Below are 23,740 nucleotides of genomic sequence, written 5' to 3'. Positions count from 1 at the left end.
ATTTTAGACTTCCTCCATTTGCAACCATATGGTGTCTACATACATCCCGATTTTTTTTTACAAATTGTGAAGACCTGTGTCATACACGCATTTCTCCAACAAGCTGCTGCAGTGCACTCTCTGATACTATAAACAACCCCAATAAGAAACAACAAAAAAACACTATGGATAACAGAAGAAATAATAGTAATAAAATAATAACAGGATGATAAAGCAACACTGATAAAACCAGATCTTACGAAGGAGCAATTATCAACAATGAAATATACAGATTACATTCCATCAGGGTTTCGGAATAGTGTGAGCCCATGTGAGGGGGACGTATATGACTGAGCTAGAGGAACAAACAGTTTCCTCTTGATGAAAACAAAAGAAAAATTACCTCATCTATAGGAGTAGTTACATCATTTAGCTTTTAACATCAATTTGTACATTTGAGATCCAGGCACAGGACTCAAACCATCTGAGAATACACACTCTAGTAAATTCATGAGGCATGTGAAAGTTAGAGTATGGTTCAGGGAAAGTCACATGCTAGCATTAATCCTGAAGTCTGTCCATAGTCATACACATATTTTTTCCAATTTACATAGTGAAAAGCCTCCTAATACTCGGAACACGAGTTGGGCGAGTGGTTACATAGTGTTGCTGTGTAGTTACGGGACAACTTGCATGAAGCCACAATCTTGTGAAAACATTTAGCAACTTGTCCATAGGCAGCATGTTCAGTTCCAGGAAAAACTAGAATTAAAATCAAACTTATGGCTATGTGGATGCATGATGCCACGTCAGTGTATTGAGCCTTACATGTCCCGTATACAACCATTGAGCGTGTACTTGTGTCCTCCAGGCTGCTCCAACAGCTCAGTTAGAGTCATTGCAGAGTCTATGGGAAGTGAGATGCCCAGACACTGTCACAGGCAATGGTGCAGTGGCTTTGATCCTGAAAACAGTACTGCAGACTGTGAAGGAAAATGAATTCAAATATAGATGGTTAAGAACAAAAAACAATTCAGACTGAGATACAGTGTGTGAAGAAATAGTAGAGATGATCTGTCAGCCCTCATTTGAAGTGTTCACCTTCTTCTAGAAGAGACAGTTGTCAAAGAAGGGATGGATTTATTCATTCAGTGGAGCCTATCATGGGCCAATTCAGTGCAAGAGGCATTTTAGAAACAGGAAACAGGGACTTTTTAGCTTCTTTCGTGGTTCAGTTCCTCTTCTGCGATCCTTAAAACAGACTTTCCTCTAATCCCTTCAATATTACAAAACACTTGCTCATGAATCCATTCACGCACATTCCTTAAACAAACTACATCTTCTGTGTCTTCCATTAAAGAACATCCGAAAAGTACCACAGAGTTCCCTCCATTGATACAAAGTTGGTAGGGCTATGTACAGATAGGGTGATATGTTGTATATGAGCATTTAGGTTAGTAGTTGGTTCACTGAGGTCTGGGATCTCCGTGGACTCTGAAGCGATACAGGCAGGTGTACTCTGGGTGACCCCAGTTAGACAGCACCCGCACTTCAATGATCTGGAAGGTCTTGTCATTCTGCTCCTGGAATAGAAGAGGTGAATACGTCAGCGCATACTCACCAACGTATTTAGCAACGCATAGTAATTATTTCAAGTCATTTTTATTTCACATAGGTTGGGAAGTGCCTCTACAGTTACCATAACAGGGAAGGTTTGTAGTGACTCCCCATCTTCCTGATAAGTGTAGTGTCCCAGCAGCTTCCCTTCTTCTTGGTACTCATCATCTAAACCCTGTACATAAGCAAGCACAAGAGAAAACAACTACTATTAATCACTGATGCTTGCATTGGATAGTGTCAAAGTCAGGAGGTCCCTTACAAAAACAGTAAAGTTGCGTGGAGCGCTGGTGACATTTCCAGTAGGGGACAAGGCCTTAGGGATGTGCTCCACACCGAAGGATGTGGGCAGAATCCTCATGGATAGACGAATCACCAGATAGCCCTGGGAGCCTTTGAATGCCCAGCAGTTACCTGGGTATACATCAGGCTGGGGAGGGGAGTAAGAGGAGAAATGGCAAAATTAGTTTAGTTATTATTCGTAGCAAAAACATGCAACTTAGTTTCCTCACCCAACATCGTAACTTAACAGCTGTAGAGTATGTAGTATCAGAAATGTCTCTTGGAGATCTCCTGGGGAGGCTCACCTGAATGACAACACGTGGCGACTGGGAGAAGTACCACAGTGGCAGACCAAACAGACTCATGAGAGCTGTTTTTGTCTCATATGTCTCTGAGCAGCGGGTGCTGAGGATGCTGCCACCTGAACACAAACGGAGGAAATCCAGAAAGCTTTATTCTGCCATTAATGAGTTTAAGTCAATTAAATAATTATTAACGCAGAATGTAGTTTCAAATCAGCTAGTTTGTGTGTTAAACTCCGCTTTGGAAATGTATAGGATAGACTGTAATGCAATGCACTAAGTTCCATGGCGTGAATTAAAAAGGATCCTTGTAAACGGAATCACCACATAGGTCAACGGAGCTCTCACTACAGGGCCTGCTGGTGGGACCTGAGCTTTTGCCACCAATACACTGCCGTTCTTGAGCCTGGCTAATGCCCACTCTCTTATTACGCAGCAGACATACATGACCACAAACAACTGCGTGCTTGCTAGGTTTTTAATCCTTTTGGCCCATTAGAAGGTTAACTACTGGCTTTTGTAAAGGGCCCAGTATGGACAGACGATGATTCTATATGTTGTTGCTATCTTACCTCCAGACTCCAGGGCATAGTCCACCAGACCCGTCCGATCCTGGGAGTAGAGTTTCAAAGCGTTCTGGACGATCAGCTTCACTTGCTGGGATAGAGAGGTTGCAGAGAGAAGAGTTAATAAACTAACACTCATCTTATTTTGTGAGATTAAGATGGAAATCTAAGAGTATGTTACCTCTTCTGTTAGCCCCTCCCCAGCAGCAGTGTGCTGCACAGTTCCAGTCACTGTATTAACAATGGTCTTGGCTTGAGATTCAGCCTCACCAAGGGTCTGGGCTCGGTTAACCTCAAGCTGCAGGGACACGTTTCTCAGGATGCTCAGCTCCAAGGAGGCCAGTGCAGCCTGCAGGTCAGGTGTGGTGACGTAGCGATGGGATAGCCAGGCAATCAGAGACTCAGGCACCTCCCCCTGTTCTTCTGCCCCAGCACTGCCAAAGAACAGAGCCTGCAACTCTTTACGCACTTGAGAGGACACCTGAATGGATATCTGGGAATAAGAAATACACAAATGTAATAAAAAGAAATGAAAGACATTTTATGCAACCTGGAGATATTGTCACACCAGTTCATATTGCAGGAGTGGTACTTACTGTGTCCTGCAGTGTGTTCAGCTGCTCACACTTGCCCTTACACCCGACAACACCCTGCAGATCCTGTCTGATTTTACCCAACTCCACCTCTAGTCTCTGCACCTCAACCAGCAGAGCATCATGGTCCTCCTGCTTAACACCAACACTGGGTGAAAGAGAAAATGACATGTGAGCTGTTATAATTTTGAGGAAATTGTTCATTAAAATGTGATTAGCACATTAGATCCCATAAAATGCAAATGTGAAGGTTTGTTTCTGTGTCATGGTATTTGTACCTGACAGGAGGTGTGTCTGGTACTGAAGTGACAACCTCTTTTTTTTGTTTTTCCATTTGGAGCTCATACTGCTGCTGCTTCTCCTGCACCTCCTGCAACATATGTCATGGATAAACATTACTGAAGACACAAAACAAATAAGTGAACCTTTCACTTACATAATCTAAAAAATAAACACAAGACGTTATTGTCACTCGAAGAAAAAAATCTTTTTTGCCCATTAGCCATAAGATATTTGCACACACAATTAAAACATTTATTGTATGTACAGTACCTCTGTTTTGACAGCTAGTGTGTTGAGCTGTAATTCAAAGTCAGCCAGCCTTGCTGCCTGACTTTCTTGCTGCTTTTTATGCTCCTCTGCACTCTGTCAACAAATTAAAAACATAATTTTTGTAACTCGAAACCTAAACTTTCAAAAACAACGTGTCTTTATCATCATGTATTGACCTGTGTTCTGTGTGTATTCTCCTGCTCCAGCTCTCCTCGCAGCAAACTGAGCCTCTGCTCCAGCAGGGATGACACCCACAGTCCCAGGCTCTCCCTGTCCGTCTGAGTGTGGAGCTGCTCCCTCAAGTTGCTGTAGAGACCCAGTATGTCTCCATGACGCTGTTCTTGCTTCTGGTCACCTTGCTGGACTCGCTCCAACAGCAAGGCTAATTGTCGCTCCAAACGTTCAAGGCGCTCCAAGTCCACAGTAGAACCCGCCAATGGTGGAAGGATTGACTGAGAATGTGAAAAAAGAAAGTGGGGTAAAGAAAAAAAAAAAAAAGAGAGAAGAATTTCATAACCATATGTTGTGATTAAAGCTCACATTCTCTCAGTGGATTAAAATATTGTTTTAATGGTGCTTACTATGTTACCTTACTTACCGGTGCCTGTGATACTGGGGTGGCTGGGGTCTCCTCCAATGGAGCCTTAGATGCAGGGACGGAGACAAGTACTGGAGCAGAAGTTGGCACCAACTTGGCCAAGAGGGTGAAAGGAGATGTAGGACGCCACTCTGTTAGGTTTATGGCTGGGAGGTATGCAAGCAATGCAGTGGTGGACGGACCCCACAGCCATAAAGCTGAATGGGATGATAGACAGTGGAGGTTAAACTGCTGGTGCCTGCTGGCAAGTCAATCAAAACAAGTTCATGATGTATTATTGAATGGATTAAATCCTTTAGAGAAGTTTTATAAATTCGAGTGAAGATTGTAGATACCAAACAGACTGAATTGTGGGTAAGCGTGTATGTGTACATTGTGTATAATGTGATATATCAAAATACCTAAAATAGTCACTTTCAATGAACAGTAAAGCCAAAGTTTACTGTAGCATTTATATGTAATATAGTTATACTGTACACTATTAAAAATGTAGTACCCCACCTTAAAGTAACTAAAAGATTGAAAAAATAAAAATCAATCAAAGGGACATGTGTGCAAAATATGTGAAATATTTTGAAATGAAAAAAAAAAAAAAAAAAGAAAAACTCTTATCGTTTAACATCTTTGTAGTGGGTTCTTTTTCCTCACACAGTGAAGTGACGTAACCCACTAGAAAGAACTTTTCAGAAGCCCTGAAATGACTGACCTCAATCTGGTACTAGATTTGCACCATACTCTGGGGATGTGTGCTGGTTATAGCATCCACAGCTTCACTGTCAGTGTGTATTCACTAAATGGGTTACACCTGTGATAAAGTCAGAGCATGCTGAGCGTTCTCTCAGACTCACCAAAGAGGAGCAAAAGGGGCAAAAGAAGCAGCAGGAGCTTCCAGAGTTTGGGAAGGCATCTGAAACAGCCACATACAGGTCAAATTAGCACACAACTCACAGGTGTACATGCTCTTAATTCAAGGATCTCAGTGAATGAATACTGTTAGCACATAACTTTTTATTTACCACATGAAGATCTCTGTAAAAGCCCTTAAAATTTGCTTTTGCTGAAGGTATCAATGAACAAATTTGTTTGCAATATTAATTTAAACTTCTTAAAAAACAAACTCAGTAAAAACAGACACAAGTGCAGTTATAAAATCTTAATGCAGAAAAAAAAATAAACATACCATTACTGATTTAAAGGCAGTTGGTACACAACCAACACAAAACAACAGTGATGAATTTTGAAGCAAACAAACATGTGTACACATTTAGCAGTCACTAAGCCATCATCATTCATTTTAAATTATGGGTCTGTCCATTTGATCACTAAAAGCTTAAAGTGTACTATTTTGGTCTCTATCTACTTCTGAGGCAAACGCCCGGTTCATTAGGTGCCAAATGCACCACTGTTTTTAGCGGCTAGTTTCTCCTGTTTGGTGTTGTGCATTGAAAAGGTTTTCAGAATTGAATGAAAAAATGTTGTGGGCTCAACAGCTGAGCTGAACCTCTCTGCACAGCTTCTTAAAACTGAGAAAAGTGATATAGTGATTATTCTATGGATGTTCATCATTTCGAGTGATCCTCCATTAAATTGTTACGTGACACAATTTTTTAATAGCCATATTGATTACATCAGCAGCAAGTTTCTGAAACTGTGTCAGACTTGCTCTTTTATACAAGGCAACAACAACAACAAAAAAAAGTCCCTTACCGTGTCAGAAAGAAGACATTGAGGAGGGACATGAGACACACAAGCTGGTACCATCCTGTTGCAAGAAACCACAAAAGCCCTCTGCCTGCCTTAACTGAGCAGATTGAAAAAATGAATTAAAAAACAGTACGAGAAGACCACAGTCAGACCATGATGTCTAAGAAGATTAGAAAGAAAAATAGGATGAAAAAAGTGCAGGTAACCTGGAGCTGTCAGGAGCATCCAGATCAGTGAGACCAGCTTCTGAGCCACTGTGCTGACCCCTGAACCTACAGCTTTGCCTGCTCCTACCACACAGTAGCCAGGCTGCAGGAGGCAGTAACCTGGAATACAAAATGGAGAAAAAAAAAAGAATAATAAAGCTTTAAGTAATTAATTGCAGCAGGAGTAGTTGAGTTATAAACTTATCTTTGCTAAACCTATTCTGTCAACAACGTTAAGAGAAGTGCTGGTTAACCTGTATAAGCTAGGAGGCGCCACAGTGCCCCCACCAGGCGCTGAGACCTGGAGGACTGTGTAAGGAGGAGGGTGTGTTTCTCAGAATACTGCTTCCCTTTACAGTCATCACCTGTTCATGTGAAAAATTATGGATAGCAGTCAAACAGAAAAAACACAAAAACAAAGGATGTGTGAATAGATTTATAAACATACTAAAACATATGAAGTTATGAAAATTATATGCAAATGATCAAAGCAGAACATAGAAAATACTAATAAAAAATACAAACAAATTAGGAGGTATACAATGAATAAAAGTGAGGATCTTGTATGTAAACACACATATGTAAACTTATTTGTGATGGCACACCATGCAAAGCTTGATGAAAAACTCTCACCCCTGCTGTCATTCCACAACTGTGCCTTCATTTTTATTGTTCTGTTTCTTCACTTTAACAATTTAGTACTGGACTCCAAAATAAGACACACATTTTTTGGGAACTGCTGGACTTCAGAATGAAAATTTAAATAAAAGTCCAATAAAGCTGATTAATTCAGCTGGTGCTGTGTTTCTGACTGTTTACTGTCGTTATTTCATTGCATTCGTTCTTAGTGTTTTTTATTTTTAACTTGGAGAACAGTCCACTGTTAAAACCACTTTTGGTTCCTGTTACTGTATGTCTGCAACAAAGTATGCACCTCATTAACCCAAAATGGGGATTAATGTTACTTTAGGTGTCAAAGCGGCCTATTGAAAAAGGTACATGTTGAATTAAAAGGGTCATGATTGCCAAAGGCTGCTGACTAGTTTAAACAGTTCACATAACCTCTGCTTGCCGAGCCAGGCAGAGGTTATGCATAGTATTAACTCTTTCAATCAAAGCTACCACAAGGCAACATACTGACTATAGACAGAAAGAGTGTGTCTGTGTGTGTGTGTGTGTGCTTACAGAGGGAGCCATTGAGTTTGAGATGTGATGCATCTTCAGTCACCAGATCCTTCACATTCATGCTTCCACAGAAACTTGAGTGAGCTGCGACATACAAAGCATTTATTTACATACAGTAACACACACACACACACACACATTGCATGAACAAACTGTTATGGAGAGGATGATAAATTTGTAGAAGATAATATTGAAGTGATGGTAGAGGAAATGCAGAGATGCATCAGAACAGCTACTGGAAGTGACAGTAATAGGTGACGACTGCTAGAAATAAGAACAGTGATATGTGGAGAAAACCATGCCTTAAGAGTTAGTAATGTTCTTCAGTAGCTGTAAAAGAGAAAGCTTAAAACAGCAGTACACTGGGAATAAAAAATTGACCTTGTGCAAACGGAAACTATTGTCAAACATACCAGTTACAGTAGTTTGAAAACTGCAGAGTTATCAATGAGGAAAGAGTCGGGGAGTCTTTCTAGTTCTGCTTAAATGGTTACATAAGTGCACAAATTCTTCTTGCAGCATCATGTGAATGGTTCACACGATCAAAATGCAACTTATCCTGTGATAACTTTGTCCATACTAACCCAACAATGGTTTCCGTTTATAAGATACTTGGACCCAAACAGGGAGATATTCGTCTGCCAATCTCATTTTTTAAAGACTACTTATTCATTACAATATGAAGATGTTTCTCAAAAATAAAAAATAAAAACAAATGTAAGAGCTTTAGAAGGAGAAAGATGTAATAACGTTTATTAATAGGGGAGCAGCTGCACCCTTGACCTTTGCTGTAGCAGCTGGTACCTTGTCCTTCATAGGTATTAGCTTTTTCGCCCATCATCTTGTGGAGAGCGCTTTGCTTAAACAGCCACAGTTGGGACAAACTGGAGGACACTGCTTTTCTCATCGAATCCAAAAATGATGCAAGGACACCTGGTGACAGACCCGCCCGTACGCTTAATGTTAGTCTTGCACTTTAGTCATGGCTAGAGAAACAGTGTAAATTATTTTAAATAACTATGGGAACAGATGAGAAAGAGAAGTAGGTGAAAATGAAAATACCCTGAGAGAATAAAAAAAAAAAAACATTATAATTTCCATGTGATGAAAGGTAACAAGAGGCTACATGTTAAATGAGTCAGACCAACACTAAGTTAGAAATATTATAGAGGTGGTGAGAGGCCTTCTCAGTATGAGATTCAAAGAGAGGTTAACCCAATATCCATTTTTCCTTTAAGGTCACATAGATGATTGTAAGTCATTCAGATAAAAATACTATTGCAAATACAGAAGGAAAAAAAAAGTGGTTAAGCAATGAGGAGCAATATACTTTGTGCTGTATACCTTTTCCTAGAGTGATCTTTGCCCTAGAACCAAGCCAGAGCACATTGTTGAAGAGCAGAGTGACTAAAGACACTATGGGGGCCAGGGCTCTTTTGCTGTAGTGCATACACGTATTAGACATTGACACCAGGACACCTGGAAAGAGATACCACTTCCATTTACATTCCCATTATCACAAATTAATTAAGATGGACATACTTGTCATTCAATATCTAGATTCAATAATTTCAACAAATGTGAGGAAGAACAGCAGGCTGCATTTCAAATGTAACATTTCACTCGAACTCAACTTCTTCTCACCTGTCTTGTTCCGCTGATTCCTGTCTCTGGAGTATATACTTGTAAATGGTGAAGATGACAAGGAGAGGTTGTCTGTGGAAGCTTGTACAGCCTGACATGATGATGATGAAGACCGTGTAACAAAGGAGTCCATCTTCTGAGAATGTAAAGAGCAGTCATGGCAGATATAGCCATTGGCAGGTGAGGTGTGGGACTTTGATGTACTGGCATCACCATTAACACCTGAACTGTAATCAGTGATGGAGCCTCTACCTAAAAAGACAACACAGATGAATGAGAGTTAATAATTAAAAAACACAAAAGGACACTGTTATATAGACAAAGACATTGCTGTGCAAGTCTGCAAATGCTTCACTTGAAAGGTACAGTAAATACTGTAGCTACAGTAGTGGAAGAAAATATTAAGTTAATTTAATTAGATAAAAGTAGACACTACAATATTAAAATACTGTTAGAAGTAAAAATCTTGCATTTACAAATCTTACTAAAGTAAAAGGTAAATAAGTACTTACTGGAAATATAAAAGCACTCACTATGTAAGCAAAATGGGCTGTCAGTATTGCATTATACGGTATAACATTGGATTATCATTAATGTGGTAGCATGTAAAACTGTAGATCTAAGTGTATTAATTGAATACACTATTGAAAACACAAAATAATGTATTTTTTATGCTTCAAATTTTGCAATATTGACCATAAAGGTTATAACTAAAATGGCTAATTCTGTGTTACTGCTTTGCTTCTACAGTATTTTTATTATGTTTGAAACAGTTATAATTTTCACTTATGATTATAAAATATATTGTGCTGAATTTTACATTTTGCCTTTGCGGTTCCTAAACTCACCTGAAGATCATCAGTTTAATTTTATCCTATGGTTTTTCTTAAGTTTCCAAGAATTACAGTATTGTTAGTAATTAAGGGGTTGCAGTGGCTCAGTAGGTAGAGTGGCAGTCCGCCAACCATAGGGCTGGAGGCTCATGTCAAAGTGTCCCTGGGCAAGACAATAAACATTACTGTGCCAAGTACTGGTCCCAACCATAGTAGACATTGGGAAGGGTTGCGTCAGAAAGTTTATCCGGAATAAAAATGTGCCAAATTTAAATGGCGAGCAATCCATTGTGGCGACCCTGAACATACGAGATAAGCCAAAATGAAAAAAAAAAAAAAAAAAGAAAACAGTATTGCTAGTTATTCAGAACCAGTTAATAACTGTGACTTAAAGCTATATATTCAGGATTGCAAATGATAACTCAACAAAACTTTATAGTCCAGGAGACTCTGAAGAAGTCAGACAATGTACGCAACTAAAAGAATAACAAAAGGTTGAAAGGTGGAATTAAAAGTAAAAGATCCTGGGAATCTGAATTTAGCATTCTGCATTTCTGTGGCAGTTTACTTTTAATTAAAGCTAGATTTTTAACAACTGACCCCACTGTCCATCCACAGATGTAGATGTGGTGGTTGTAGTTGTGGTGATGGTGCGTTGTCTCAGGTGGGACTGGTCCAGGATAGAGGTGTGCAAAGAGCCATCAGATGCTGTGTTGCTCTCCTGCAAATTGTCACTGTTAATTGGGGTACTAACAGCTGAGAAGGACAGTGTTTTCCTTGGTGTGGGAGCTTGGCTCAGAGATAATGACAGGGAGCTAAGATTCGACTGCTGCTTTTTGCTCCGCAGTGTTCTGGAAGAGACAAAAAGGTAGAGTAGTGAGTTTTGTTGCATGAACAGGAGTATGACAGGTATGTTGTAACCATAAGAAAGACAAACAGACTCATGTCCACCGACAAACAGATGAAAACACAGACATTTAACAATACCATTTAGTGAGCCAACATATGAGCATTACACTGCTAGTCTCACCGTGTTTCTCTTCTGGTGCTGGTGTAGTTGCTGCCGTGGTTCTGGGAATGATCTGCCAGGCTCTCACTGCCATAGTAACCAGCACTGGTCTGCAAACGCAGGCTACGGCGTGACATCCTGGGTGACTCGTACACAGGAGCAATATGGTGCTCTTTCTCAAACTCTAATGCTGCTGTTGAGTAGCTGGAGCTGAGAGACAGTAGAGAAGAGTTGAGCAGAAAGAGCAGAAAAGTTAGAACAAAACAAGGTATTGCATGACACAGGTGGGGAGTTTTTTTTTTTATTTCTGCTGCAAAGAAATACATCTGGAGACAATGAGGCCTCATGCAACTTTCAACATCAACCCAATTTTAAATAGAGATATAATGCTCTGTATTCCTACAAAAAAAAAAAAATCCTTATGTGTGTCATCTTCAGCAAGTCAAGACCATAGTAGTAAAAACATAAAAAACACAGGCAGAAAGTGCTTTGAGAGAGCCATGGTGCTGATGTACCAAATAATTGGCATGAGCCCAACAGGAAGTGACTCACTCATAAGGCACTGAAAAAACAAACTAAAAGAGTGGGCAAAGATTCTCTGAAAGTCAAACATTATATATATATAAAAAAAAAAACATTATAAAGTCTACAAACAAGAATAAACTAATCCACTATACTCACTGCAATCTAAAGCCAACCTTGAGTGGAAACACCCTGTACAAGTTTTATTTTATCCAGCGCTGTGCAGCTGTGACTCACAGAGCCACACCCACCTGCCAGAGTAAGCCAGCAATGAATGGCATTTACAAGGCAGCATTTGCAAAATTCACAGGAACCATATTGAAAAGTATTTCTATAATATTGCTTTACTAGTATAAACACAATAAACCTACAATGAAAGTTCTCTACTTCTCTGAGCAGGTAATATTTTGCATATATTGTATTTAGTACCTCTTTTTAAGATATATTCGTGTTTGCTTATAGCCAAAAACACTAGTAAATTATGTCAAATTATAATACAACCATAAACTACAAACAACTTAGCCTGCAAAAACAGCGTAATCTGGTTGTCTACACGCCTGCACATGATTCAACTAGGTCAGACACACAATAACTCATGCAGAGGAGGATGGATGAAGGGGTGGGGCAATACGCTTTATCTCTCACTGCAGGACAGGGAATAAACTTCCTGCTAGATACTTTAAACAAATTGTTTGGTTCTGAGTTAGTGTCCATCTTGTACAGCAGAGCATATTGTTCAGACAGTGTTGTACATAGGACAATTGATAGACAACAGCTGCTGTATATGTAGATACATGTATGCATTTCTACATTCACTGAGCATGTTGTTCTATAACCACCCCTCTGGCTGTAATCCCACAGGATTACACACTACAACTGAAAGCCACTTATGTGCCTTTGGACATGTCCTGCCTCTTGCTCCAAGTGGCTATTCTCTGAACATACAGTACAACAAGGCAAGGCAGGACTTTTCCCCCTTCATACGGTGGGACTGATGAACTGACCCTAGCTACATTCTACTGCTAAGCATCATACTGCTAAGCAGTCGAAAGAAAGTAGAAATGTAAACATGCAGCAGAAGCATAAATTCTATCATCGAACTTAAGCATTTTCCAGCAGCGACAGTAATGCCAACTCTTGCTAATTTAATTTATATAGAGTATTAATTAAAATTGACATATAAAGCAACTGTTGACCATGTCTCTCTTAATAGTGCCAGAAGAAACACCAACACACTGCCAATAACAGAATCAGAAGCCATGTAAGGATTGAAAAGATCGGTGCAGTGAAGTCACTTTCAAGAACATAGAAGGGCAGGAGTGACAAAACAGGGTGCTCTTAAACACAGGTGAACCAAAACATCCATCATGTGTTGGTTGGCTTAGAAAATGTATGTGCAGTGCAGAGTTTGTTGTTGCTTGTTTGCAAAGTGAGAGCAAATGCCTTCCAGTGAGCCAAAAAGTCCAGTTAATCCAGTGGGTCAAGCCAATAGTAGGTGCACTACAAGATAATACAGCATCTAATTGAAAGACCTCATAGTCAGCAACATATTGCTGTGGGGAACAACACAGGTAGCTTAAAAAAGTTACATCCTGAGAGAAAAAACAAAAAACACTTTACTATGGCAAGCCTCTGAGTGTATACAAGCACACAGATACATGACACACACACAAATACAGTACAACTATCAGCATGTTGAGCTAGAACACAATGATTCACTCATTTGTAATGTCACTGGCTGAATTCCTTTGTGACGGAAGTCCTGTACAGGGCAGGGTGTGGTGAGAATGGAGACACTTGTCTCTGCAGACTATAGCCAGGTACAGGTATTTATGTCAACATCTGATCTACCTGACAACTCAGGTACAACCAAGCTACCAATCCCCAATCAAAATAAGTATGCATCTACGTTTGGTGTTGGTAAAACAAAGCTTTATGAAACTAAAACAATGTTTAAAACTAGTGGCTTTTCAGTTCCCAGTCTGTCTCACCAGAAACTGTAAACAATGTTTAATTAGTCTGCAAACTCTTCAGTTGTTCTGGTTATCCAAATTGATCTGTGAGTCTCTCTCCCAGATGGCTCCCCCAGCCTACATCAGTGATATAAATAGAGATGGACACTGTGCTTTTTTGTGCGCAGAGAAGACTCAGATGAAGAGACAGACTCAGTGTACACAGGGAGAATACACTTCCATCCTGACTTTCTGCTTCCTGGAATCTCTTTTTACATAACACTAGAACTTTGATTGTCTTCCCACACACAGTGAGCACAGCCAGCTTTCTTACAAGGCACAGCACAAAGAATCGGATCAGATAGTAATGCAGTACGTTTCAGTAGCTTCTGCTTTGCCTTTCCTTTATTTAGCACAATATTATGCTTCACTGTAAGCAGAAAAATGCTACGAACATGTAGGATGGTGAGATCAGAGAATGATAATAAAAACCACATGGGTTGTAAATCTGAGTTTCAAAACCACAAGTGTGGTAACAAGAGTTTTGTCAAAAGCTTGCAAAATGCCTATACACTTACACACACACACACACATTTTTAAAAGGGGGTGTTTAAAACAAATCTTTAAATAACGATATATTTTTTTTTTAATTTGTTAGTAAATACTGCATGACATAGGAAAAGGGGAGGTTCTTGCCCTACTCTGTAAAAGATTAAAATACAGGTGTAGGGGCAGCTGTAGCTCAGTTTGTCATTGGTTCGATCAGACCATTTCCTTCCAGTGACTGCAAAACTGCCTTCTCATAAAATTAAATACAAATACTTATGGGATCAGGGCCAGCAACAAATAATTTGGGGGACTAGGGATGCTGGATTTGGCAGTAAAGCATTGAGTGCTTTGTTATCATTCCATTCCAAGTTATTTATTCAAATCTCTTCAATGATTCTGTGGGACCATGCTGTGATTACTGAAATTATACTGTGTTTAATGTTTTTCCTAAAATTCAGCTCTGACAGTCTCAGGAAACCAGTAGGGAAAACGCTAAATCAGAGCACAAATTCGGCACACACTGCCTTCTTGTTTCCTCAGAAACGCTACAGAGTGAAGAACATCTTCTTTCCCCTAGGGTGCTGAGGCCTGTATTTACCAGAGTTTAAAAACCACAACTCTGGGACCAAGCAAAGAACCCTTAAATTTCCATCTGACTACTTCTGGGTAGGATTTGGCACAACTGATTAGGATCAATCCAGCCAACCTCATTTTCCCTCCTACAGACAGCATTTTTTTCCCCACTATCTATGCTATGGTACTATAGAAAGTGCTATTTCATGTGACTGTCGTTGCCATGGAGATTAATCTAAACAGCTCCCTAGCATGAGAGAGACTGATCAGTGGCAGAGAGTGGACATTGACCACAACCAACTGACAGATGCTGTAACAAACGAACACAAGCCTGCTTAATATAGCAACAGAAACACTGCCGACATGTACAGTATCTCAGCATATGCCTTATACTTTCAAGGAGATGCCTTTATCTTATTATTTTTTTTCATTTACCCTCACAAACTACAGCACAGACTGCCTTTAAAATCCAGCTTCTGTCATTTGCTTGGCACTTGATTAGTAGGGGATGTCCTAAAACATACACAGCCCACCGGATGTCAAAGCAACTGTGAAAACATAAACATCTGGCCAACTGGGAATCAGGGTACCTAGATAAAGACAGCTTGGCCTCATCACTGAACCATGTCCCGCAGAACTCGACTCATGCATAAATGTGAAGGCGCAAACAACATTTCCCATATTCTTTCATAAGTCAGTAATAAACATTTTTTAGTGTCACTAAAACTACAGGTTACTGTAGGTTAATGATTTTGACTTTGTAAGTTTTCTGCTGTTATCTCATCATAAACCTAAATTATTAGGTAACACCTGCTGCTTACTACCATCACAGTTCAGCTCTATCTAGTAGGAAAAAACTCCCAACAGCCCCACTGACTCACTTCTGTTACAAAATATGAAGTGTGTATGAATTGGTTGTGATTGGTTGAAATCACACAGTCAATAATTCCTGGAGGGGCTGATAAATGTACAAAATACTGCAAAATGAACTGGAGGGCATCAATTTGTTTCAACACTTATCGCTACACTTTTCAATAAGGAATTTATGTGTTTTCTTCATGTTAATAGAATGCTTCATCTAATTAGCTTTACTAAAAACAATAGGCCCACATCAGCAAATGATCGATTCAATAATCACTTAGCCAAATAAACTTTCCAGTGTCTTAGAGCCTATTTTTAGGACTTCAATTCTATCTAAAACGTTTGATTAAAAAAATGCAAGAAAAAAATGTGAAGCCTATGAAATAACTGAACCCTAAAATTTTAGAACCAGAACCAGTGGCTGCTTGAATTATCTCTATCATTTAAGACCAATAAATTCAAAGTTAACATCAAGACATGTTTTTTTCTAATATGACATTTTTTCCAAGAGACAAGGCTTACCAATGTCATATTGCAAAAAAATATGTCTTGATGTTAACTTTGACTTTGTTGGTCTTAATGAACAATGTTAGTCACGGAATCTGTCCACTAAAGGAAAGAACAGCTATGAGGAAGTGGGAGCAAAAAAAACCTCTAGTTCTTTGTGTCCCACACTGTATTTACAGTATTAATAAATTCATTTAAAGCTAGGTTGGTGGTCCACATTGCAGTGGTCTCTCCCTGGTCTGTGGGAGGTTCCAAAGAGCTGAATGCGCATAGAAACAAAACATGATTGGCTCTGGCTGATTCACTATTTTCCCCCCTCTTGGACCATACAAAACATGTCGCTCCTCTTGAATCTTGACAACTGTTGGGCCAACGGTTTCTGTCACCTGACTCTGTCTGTCTCTACACTGCTCTTTTGTATTAAGTGTCGCCCATGCATACATACAGTACTGATATATTAAGCTGAGGCGAGGACATGTAACTGCCTACAGCAAACTTAGATTTACTGTTTGTTAAAACACAGAGCTCTCAACTAGCTAATCAAGAAGCACAAACAATTAGTCTAATCCTCGGATCAGGTCTATGGTTGTGACTGTGAGGTTCATTAATAGCTTCTCAGCTGACAACTCAAAGGAGAACGATTAGCCTTACTGAACAGTCCACCTGGCAAATTCCAGCAGGCTTTTGTACATTCATCTCATTTTGCCTCAATCCACAAGGAAATTCATATGACTAATTACTAATACTAGATTTCACATAGCTGGAATGCACTTAGTATATCACAAGGATGACTTAAGGTTGTGAGAATAGCAAGTTGTAATTTGGATGATTATTCTACCATTTATGATCTGACACATCAACTCCAATATCCACTATTTTAACGGTTATTTTATATCCCCAGGAAAATACCCAACAGGCAAATTCTCATTTTGCATCAATGCCATTCCCACAACCTATTTAAATACTCTACAAGAGCTGCTGACACATTAAAAATAGAAGGCAGCTAATGTAACTGTCACATATTGCTACAGATAATTACTTAAAGACTGCAGCCTCAACTAGTTTAGCTGGATCGGAAACAGCAAGATGTGCTGTAGTTAGCAGGTCTGCAGTTTTCACAATGTGCTCTGCATTTCTGCAAGACACAGCTGTAAACCAAATGGGAGGTCTTTGTTCAAACTTTTTTAAAGACATTTCATGCTTTCACGAAAATGATAAGTGGCCTCTTCTGTCAAAAGTCATGCAATATACCTAAATGTTCTCTTAAGTCAGAAAGAGTTCAGCGCCTGGTGAAGAAGGTAATATTTCATTTTTAGATCATACCACCCAAATGTATTTCTCTGTTCTGAGACCTGCCCACATTAACAATGACAGCAGAGGAGACAACAACAATCCCCCACATACACAGACCTTCCTGGTGAAGCGTCAACTATACCTACAGTAGAGCGTGAGCTGTAATGACTGGGAACCTAAGAAACGTTGCACATGCATTTACCATGTCACAAAATGCAAAAGAGCAAAGATTTGGTAAGACACATTGATTCAATATAATAAAAGAGAGAAATTCTAGGGAGCAAGCTTCACTAACTGCCCTCTAAACAAGCACAGTACATAAATACTAGCTAAACCATTCGGCTGAGTCATCAAAACCAATGCCACATTTTTCCCCGAATATCCTAAAAACACAGTTGAGTACTTGCTTTTTAAGGCTTTGTCTTTAAGCAGGAGAATGAAAACCAAATGTCAAATAGCCTTTGGGAAAATTTGGCAGCATACACAGGTTTATCATATTGCGTGGAGTAAACTTCCAGCTATTATATTAGCAATGTATTCTGAAATACAACTTTGCTTCATACTCAGTTAATTATCGGAGCTGCCTGGAGTCACAAATGACAGGCAGGGCCTAAACAAAATGCCATAGCCCTGACTCTTTGGTGCTGCAGGCAGCATGCCACAGCACAGCACTGAGGTCTCACCTGAGGGAGTAGGTATAGCCGGTGTTCTCTGGAGCACACAGTGGTGGTGTATATGTGTGCAGTTGTGAAAAATCCATGGTCATTCTTCTTTGTTTGGGCTGCATGAGTAAGGATGCAAACGATGAGACCGTTTAAACCAGAGCTGACACAGTTGAGGGAGGAATAACAAACAAACTAACTTCTATTCACACTCCCAGAAATGCATGCACTGCCTTGTTCAGCTTGCCTCTTGCGGACAAATTAGTTCTGCTAATGAGCTCAGGTTCTACCACTGTCCAACTGTATTTTAAAAACTAAATTCAGAACCACATTTACAAATCGAACTTATACACTACAGCACAGGTAAATTCGCTCTTCCCACATCATTTCTAATGCTATTCACTAGGCTGCTCTCCAAGAAAACACAACCTAAAGTTACTGCTATTCCGTGACTGCAGGCCCTAATGAGAACAGCAGGACATTCCCTTCCTCCAGAACACAACAATGCTACTGTGGACGTGAGTTTGCTGACCTCTTCCTGCATGGTGGCTCTGGCTTGTTGATGACGGAGGTAACAGACGCCAGTGAAGCTGTAATGAATGACTGGTCTTTTCTCCCCTGCACAGCAAACAGGCGACAACTGACAGGAAGGGCTGGCAGACACAGGACACAGAGGGTGACGCTCCTCTCTCTGATTTGAATTAAGCAGACCCCTCACCAGGACAGCTACTCCTTCAACTGCTTGGACAAGCTCCACACACAGAAGAGGCAGTATTATGAAACCGAGTACAACAGCTAAGGGTGGGGCTGAGTTTTAGGCAAGGGGCGGGAAACCACTTGCCTGAGGGTTGAGCTTTTCAGTGAAACCTGCTTTACGTGATCAGGCTGTACAAATATATTTCCATTATACACTTAGTCATCGCTTTATTAGGTACACCTACACCATTTTATTTAAACTAGTTTAGAAAGCTATTCATTCAACTTTTTAGTCATTATATTTTGTGAAGTGCTGACTAGACTGTGGTATCTATTCTTTTATTCAGACAATTGTCAATAATAAGGTAAATACCTTATTTTATGCAATACAATTAACATATCAAAACTCTCTAACACTTTCATCGTCATGGAGACAAAGTTTGTTAGAAGACTTTAGTATTAGACTGATTTCTTAAAACTAGGTGAACCTAAAGATATTCAACTGCATGTATACTAAAACCTAAAATTAGGTAGCTTGCAAAAGTGAACTTATAGTGAACTAAATCTAAAAATAAAGGGAATGCACTTAACTTCATCTCATAGCTTGATTTTGCATTTCTGCCCCAATGTATAGCATGTAAGCTGTGAACCTGCACACTACTAAAACTTCCTCACATATGAGCAAAAGAAGGAACTCCTACTCCAACTTCTACTCTGCAATTCAAAACAGCTGCAAAGGTGTAGCGGAACAAGAAACAGATGGCTTTTCCTAAAATCAACCACCAAAATCTCATGCCATAATCTTAATCATCTTTTAAATCTGCATCCAAGTCCTGAAGCTAAAAAGAGGAATAAATGGAAACAAATATCCAAAAGCCATTAAGTCCTTAAGTCCTGCCAAGATTATTATTGTTTGACTTGTTGACTGGTATGATTTGTGATGCAAGTCTCAATGGAGCCACTCTACACTGATCAGCCATAACACTGAGTACACCAGTGCAATTTAATGCAAACCGGCACAGTGGTTCTGCCATTGATTCTACTTTTACAAGGTTACATTTTCTCAGTTTATCGTTTAAACTGTCAGAAAGGTGATAATTCTACAGTGTTTATTAATGAGTTTATAGTGGGTGGTGGAGTCATACTGGAGTGCATTATAGGAAGAGGTGGTTCAAATGTTTTGGCCAACCTTAGAAAACATTAGAACAACTTATTCTTACAATACACAGCAGTTTGACTCCACCACCCACTTTAAACTCATTAATAAACACCCAGCAGAATTATCACCTTTCTGACAGTTTAAACTGAGTTAAAATTTAACCTTGTAAAAGTAGAATTCATGTCAGAGCTGCTGCATTGAATTGCAATAGACTACAGAGGTGTACCTAATGCTGTGGCTGATCAGTGCAAAATGACAACAGACACTGACCATCAACATGATGAACTCTAGCCTGACTGTGTCCTCAATACAGAGCAATTCAAGGTCTGCAGCTTTTCTCTTACTGGGTTACAGAACCATCTAGTTATGAGCTCATAATTTAGGAGACAGGCTGAACAATAACATACCACGACAGCATTCTAAACACCACACACACCTACAGTCTAACCATGCGGCACAGTGACACCTTTCCCACAGTCCTGTACTTCACCCCACCTGTCTCTCTTACTTTACGCAAACCACCTGCGACAGACAGGCTGCGACTAGTCCGCCTACTGTCAAAACAGTGTTTCAGACTGGTGAATTCTGATAAACATTGGCTATTCAATTTAGTAATAACTGCACACAGAGACAGGCCAAATGACATATGATTCTACCCTGGCCATGGTTAAATTTAGATACCGCGTATTTAGACGACAGCGTCACTCATGAAAACTTGTTCAACGACGCACATTTTCTAATTCTTATCACCCGGCTGTATTTACCATTTTTAAGTCAGTGCACGGAGCCACTGAGCAATAATAATATAATAATAATAATATACAACACATCAAATGTCCGTCAGTGTCACGAATCTGTAAAAATAAGCCTAGTAAATAAGGCCCGAAAATTGGTGTCATACAGTTGTGGATAAAGGAGCTCCGCAAGTACAAAATAAATTCTAATAAAAAGAAATTACACATCCACAACTGAAAATTATAACTGCAATGAGGTTAACAGTAGTATGTCAACTTGCCCGCGTGGGTAGAGTCCATATATGTTATTATTGTTTAAGAGCGTAATCCAAAGGGACAAGATCCACACATTTCAATGACGGAAGATGCGCAGACTTCCGCCGGCGTCCCGATGTGCGAAAACCCAAAAGGTTATTAATCAGTGCGCACCCACACACTCCAAGCCTTGTTTTTCATGTAGAAAAATACGAAAGTTTGCCAGTAGCTGGTGAGTGTTACGCTAGTGCACAACAAGCAGATTTCCAAAATGGCTTCCCGGGCGTAACAAAGCCAGAAGGATCGCTGTCGAGCTGATCCTCCCACTCCCACTCTATTGTGGGCCAGGGCGCTCACTTTGAATCTATTGGAGGAGAGCAGGACTGGTGCAGAGGCATGTACCGGTCTGCTGCTGCTCCGTGCACTGGGGGCAATCTCACTATCGTCAAAGCTGACATTGAACTCTAGGAGAGAGAGGGGGGGGGGGGGTTACAGCTGTTGACCACATCTGCCACCAGAACACTACTATGATTTGCTATTACTACTAATATTCTGATTAATAATAATATTCTGATTAATAATAATAATAATAATAATAATAATAATAATAAGTAATAGCATTTGACTAACTAGTAACTTCGCTTTCGTCCCAGTTCCCTAAACCCTTTCCCCTAATCTCAGTTACCATGCCAACAAGTTGGCATGTCAGTGCTATATTACGTCACCATGGGACATACACACGATCTAAAATTTACGGTCTAAATGCCTCTGAACCTCAAAAGTAATGTCTATAAATATCTACAGTCAATTAAATTCTCCTATTGTTTTAAAAAAATATAATTTCTATTAAAACTTCCTTAGATTAGCATCTACATGCTATTTAAACACCTGTAAGATTAAACTGTGTATTAATTCCGAATGTATTAAATTAGAAAGGAAAAAAAGGAGTTTGCTTCATAGTTCTTTCCACTAACCACGGATCTGTCTTGTTTGTGCTGCAACAATACAACTGAATCTTAGACTGCAGCCAGAGCAAAGGTTGGAAAATTTTTTATTGTTGCAACACTGCTGTAGTTTTGTTACTGCAAACATTAAGAAGTGGAATTTGACGTTGCACTAATAAAATTGAAAAACGTTATTACAGTGTTCCTCCAGTTCAGAGTCAACACAAAAGACGTGTGAACTGCAGAGAAAAGTATTGATTAGGAAATAACAGTAAATAATTTGCTAGTTATATTGCTCAAGAGTTCCTTGGAGAGTTTCTACTTTTAAAAAAATAATTGAAATAGTTTATTTTGAGTTATTGTATTACTTCAAAATGTGTCTTGTGAATAAATAATATTTGACTGTAAGCGAAAGATACTGACCCACAGGACAATAATTTTGCCAAATGCAACGTTCGAATTAAGATAAAAAATATTCCCACTTAGAGACCCTCATTTAGCGAGTAAAAAATACTCAAGAAAAAAAGTCCCACTTCACAGAATAATACAAAGGTTATTGTGAGAGAAAATGGGTAGTTACAAATATCTTGCTGCATAGGATATCTGATATAAAAAATAGTAACATAAATGTTAAGTAGAGGTTATGCAGGCTGAACAACAGAATAGTGTAGAACTCATTTTCGACACAATGTTTGGGGATTTGAGTCCATAGAGAAGCTAGTCCCTGAATCCTATCCACAAACAGTCCTCTCTTCAGTTAACCATCTGAAAGGAGGACATAAAAATAATTGATCTGAATTTTACAATTAAACTAAGAGAGCCGTTTCTATATTGGCTGGTTTGCGGTATTGGCTGATGCGCCATCTGCTGGGCAGCAGTCTGCAAACGTCACTTGGACGGACTTCGCGTGCAATCTCGCTGCGACCTTTGGACGTCAACAGCGGGCACAAAGTGGACGACTCCTGTGCTTAATGATAAAGAACAAGATTGCTTCCACACCGTTTCAGCAAAAATAGACATCTCGGTCATACTTTTTCCATTTAGAAAGAAACCCTCACGCATGAGTGGAGTCAGTACCATGCAAGACATTTCTACGGCAAATGTATGAGAGAGGTCACAGTTCAACACACACCCTAATGCAAACTGAAGAAATCCAAATAACCTATGAAATGCGAATGTCTCTAGGGTTTTTATGAAAACGGAAGCGCACAGCGGCTTCGCATGAACGCGTTGAGTTATGAAATTGCCACAGCAGGCATGGCGTGTAAAAATATGATTGTTTGCAAGTAAATATAATAAGCCTATTCAATGTTGGTGAACGTGGTTTGCTCAGATACTCCATAGCGCTTCTGTCGCAATTTTACCATTAACAAGTTCGAAAACAAAAGCGCAAGTCCGTTTCTTTATGTCTTAAGCTTTAGTGTAAATTCTCTGCAGATAGGACTTGACTCCAACCGCTCAAAAAGCCGAGAAAGACCAAACACATGTTCCAAAAATAGTGCCACACTGGACAACGGTTAGCTAGCTAAGCAGACATTTAGCAAACCTAAGTAAGGAGAAGTTGTAGCGTTAGCTCCATGACAGTTCAGGATCAGGAAAGCACATGTGAAATTAATTGACATGCAGATGTTCGATACTCACATGTTGATTCTGATTGTCCGTTGCTAAGGGTAAACGCGGGTAACCGTCCGTAGTTTATCTCTTACATAGTTTAGTCCAGTCTCTAAAAGATGATGAGCATTTCCACGTTTAAATTTACGTTACTCCCATAAAAAAAAACTCTGCCTAACGTTCGCCTTTCCCGGTCATTACGGTCATATTTTCCGTTTCGACCCTCGAGTCACATGTGTCAGTCCTTATATGGTAAAAATGACCAAATATGGAACCTGTTAAAACGCCGTGAAACTGGCTTACGAAATAAAACAGCCCCGCTTAGTGGCCTTTTACCAAAACAACAAGAATT

The 23,740-nt window shown here is 39.6% G+C and overlaps 1 protein-coding gene across 14 annotated transcripts; it reads right to left on the bottom strand.

Annotated features, from left to right (window-relative positions):
• Positions 1–208: 208 nt before the first annotated feature.
• sun1b (Sad1 and UNC84 domain containing 1b) lies at positions 209–23,584 on the bottom strand. Of its 14 annotated transcripts, XR_010910884.1 has the most exons (24): positions 18,522–19,661; positions 18,011–18,108; positions 11,092–11,280; positions 10,662–10,912; positions 9,229–9,480; positions 8,929–9,063; positions 8,368–8,517; positions 7,585–7,668; positions 6,654–6,764; positions 6,400–6,519; positions 6,197–6,290; positions 5,338–5,396; positions 4,490–4,686; positions 4,068–4,343; positions 3,892–3,984; positions 3,618–3,709; positions 3,343–3,487; positions 2,928–3,239; positions 2,753–2,837; positions 2,184–2,299; positions 1,859–2,026; positions 1,679–1,771; positions 1,081–1,562; positions 209–962 (listed from the first exon to the last, which is right to left on the bottom strand). XR_010910884.1 is itself a non-coding variant. In XM_067478124.1 (23 exons), exons 2-23 carry the CDS (start codon positions 18,091–18,093, stop codon positions 1,446–1,448), a joined length of 3,222 nt encoding a protein of 1,073 aa, XP_067334225.1. In that variant the 5' UTR covers positions 18,094–18,108; positions 20,860–21,138; the 3' UTR covers positions 209–1,445. The 14 variants fall into 14 exon arrangements, 13 of the variants coding, with proteins under 13 accessions (XP_067334225.1, XP_067334223.1, XP_067334224.1 ...); XM_067478124.1 differs by lacking the exon at positions 18,522–19,661 and adding an exon at positions 20,860–21,138 and having other exon boundaries at positions 209–1,562; XM_067478122.1 differs by having other exon boundaries at positions 209–1,562.
• Positions 23,585–23,740: the final 156 nt, after the last annotated feature.

The sequence above is a fragment of the Channa argus genome, chromosome 15 (genome assembly GCF_033026475.1).
Source record: "Channa argus isolate prfri chromosome 15, Channa argus male v1.0, whole genome shotgun sequence".
Lineage (NCBI taxonomy): Eukaryota > Metazoa > Chordata > Actinopteri > Anabantiformes > Channidae > Channa > Channa argus.
The sequence above is the reverse complement of the archived record's forward strand: the minus strand, read 5'-3'. Positions and strand labels throughout refer to the sequence as shown.

Excerpts from the sequence above, each read along its gene's own strand:
- sun1b (XM_067478122.1), bottom strand. Across the intron at positions 4,687-5,337 it reads GCCCCTTTTGCTCCTCTTTG|CTTTATGGCTGTGGGGTCCG; the intron begins GTGAGTCTGAGA and ends CATCCCATTCAG. Across the intron at positions 3,710-3,891 it reads CACTAGCTGTCAAAACAGAG|GAGGTGCAGGAGAAGCAGCA; the intron begins GTACTGTACATA and ends CATATGTTGCAG.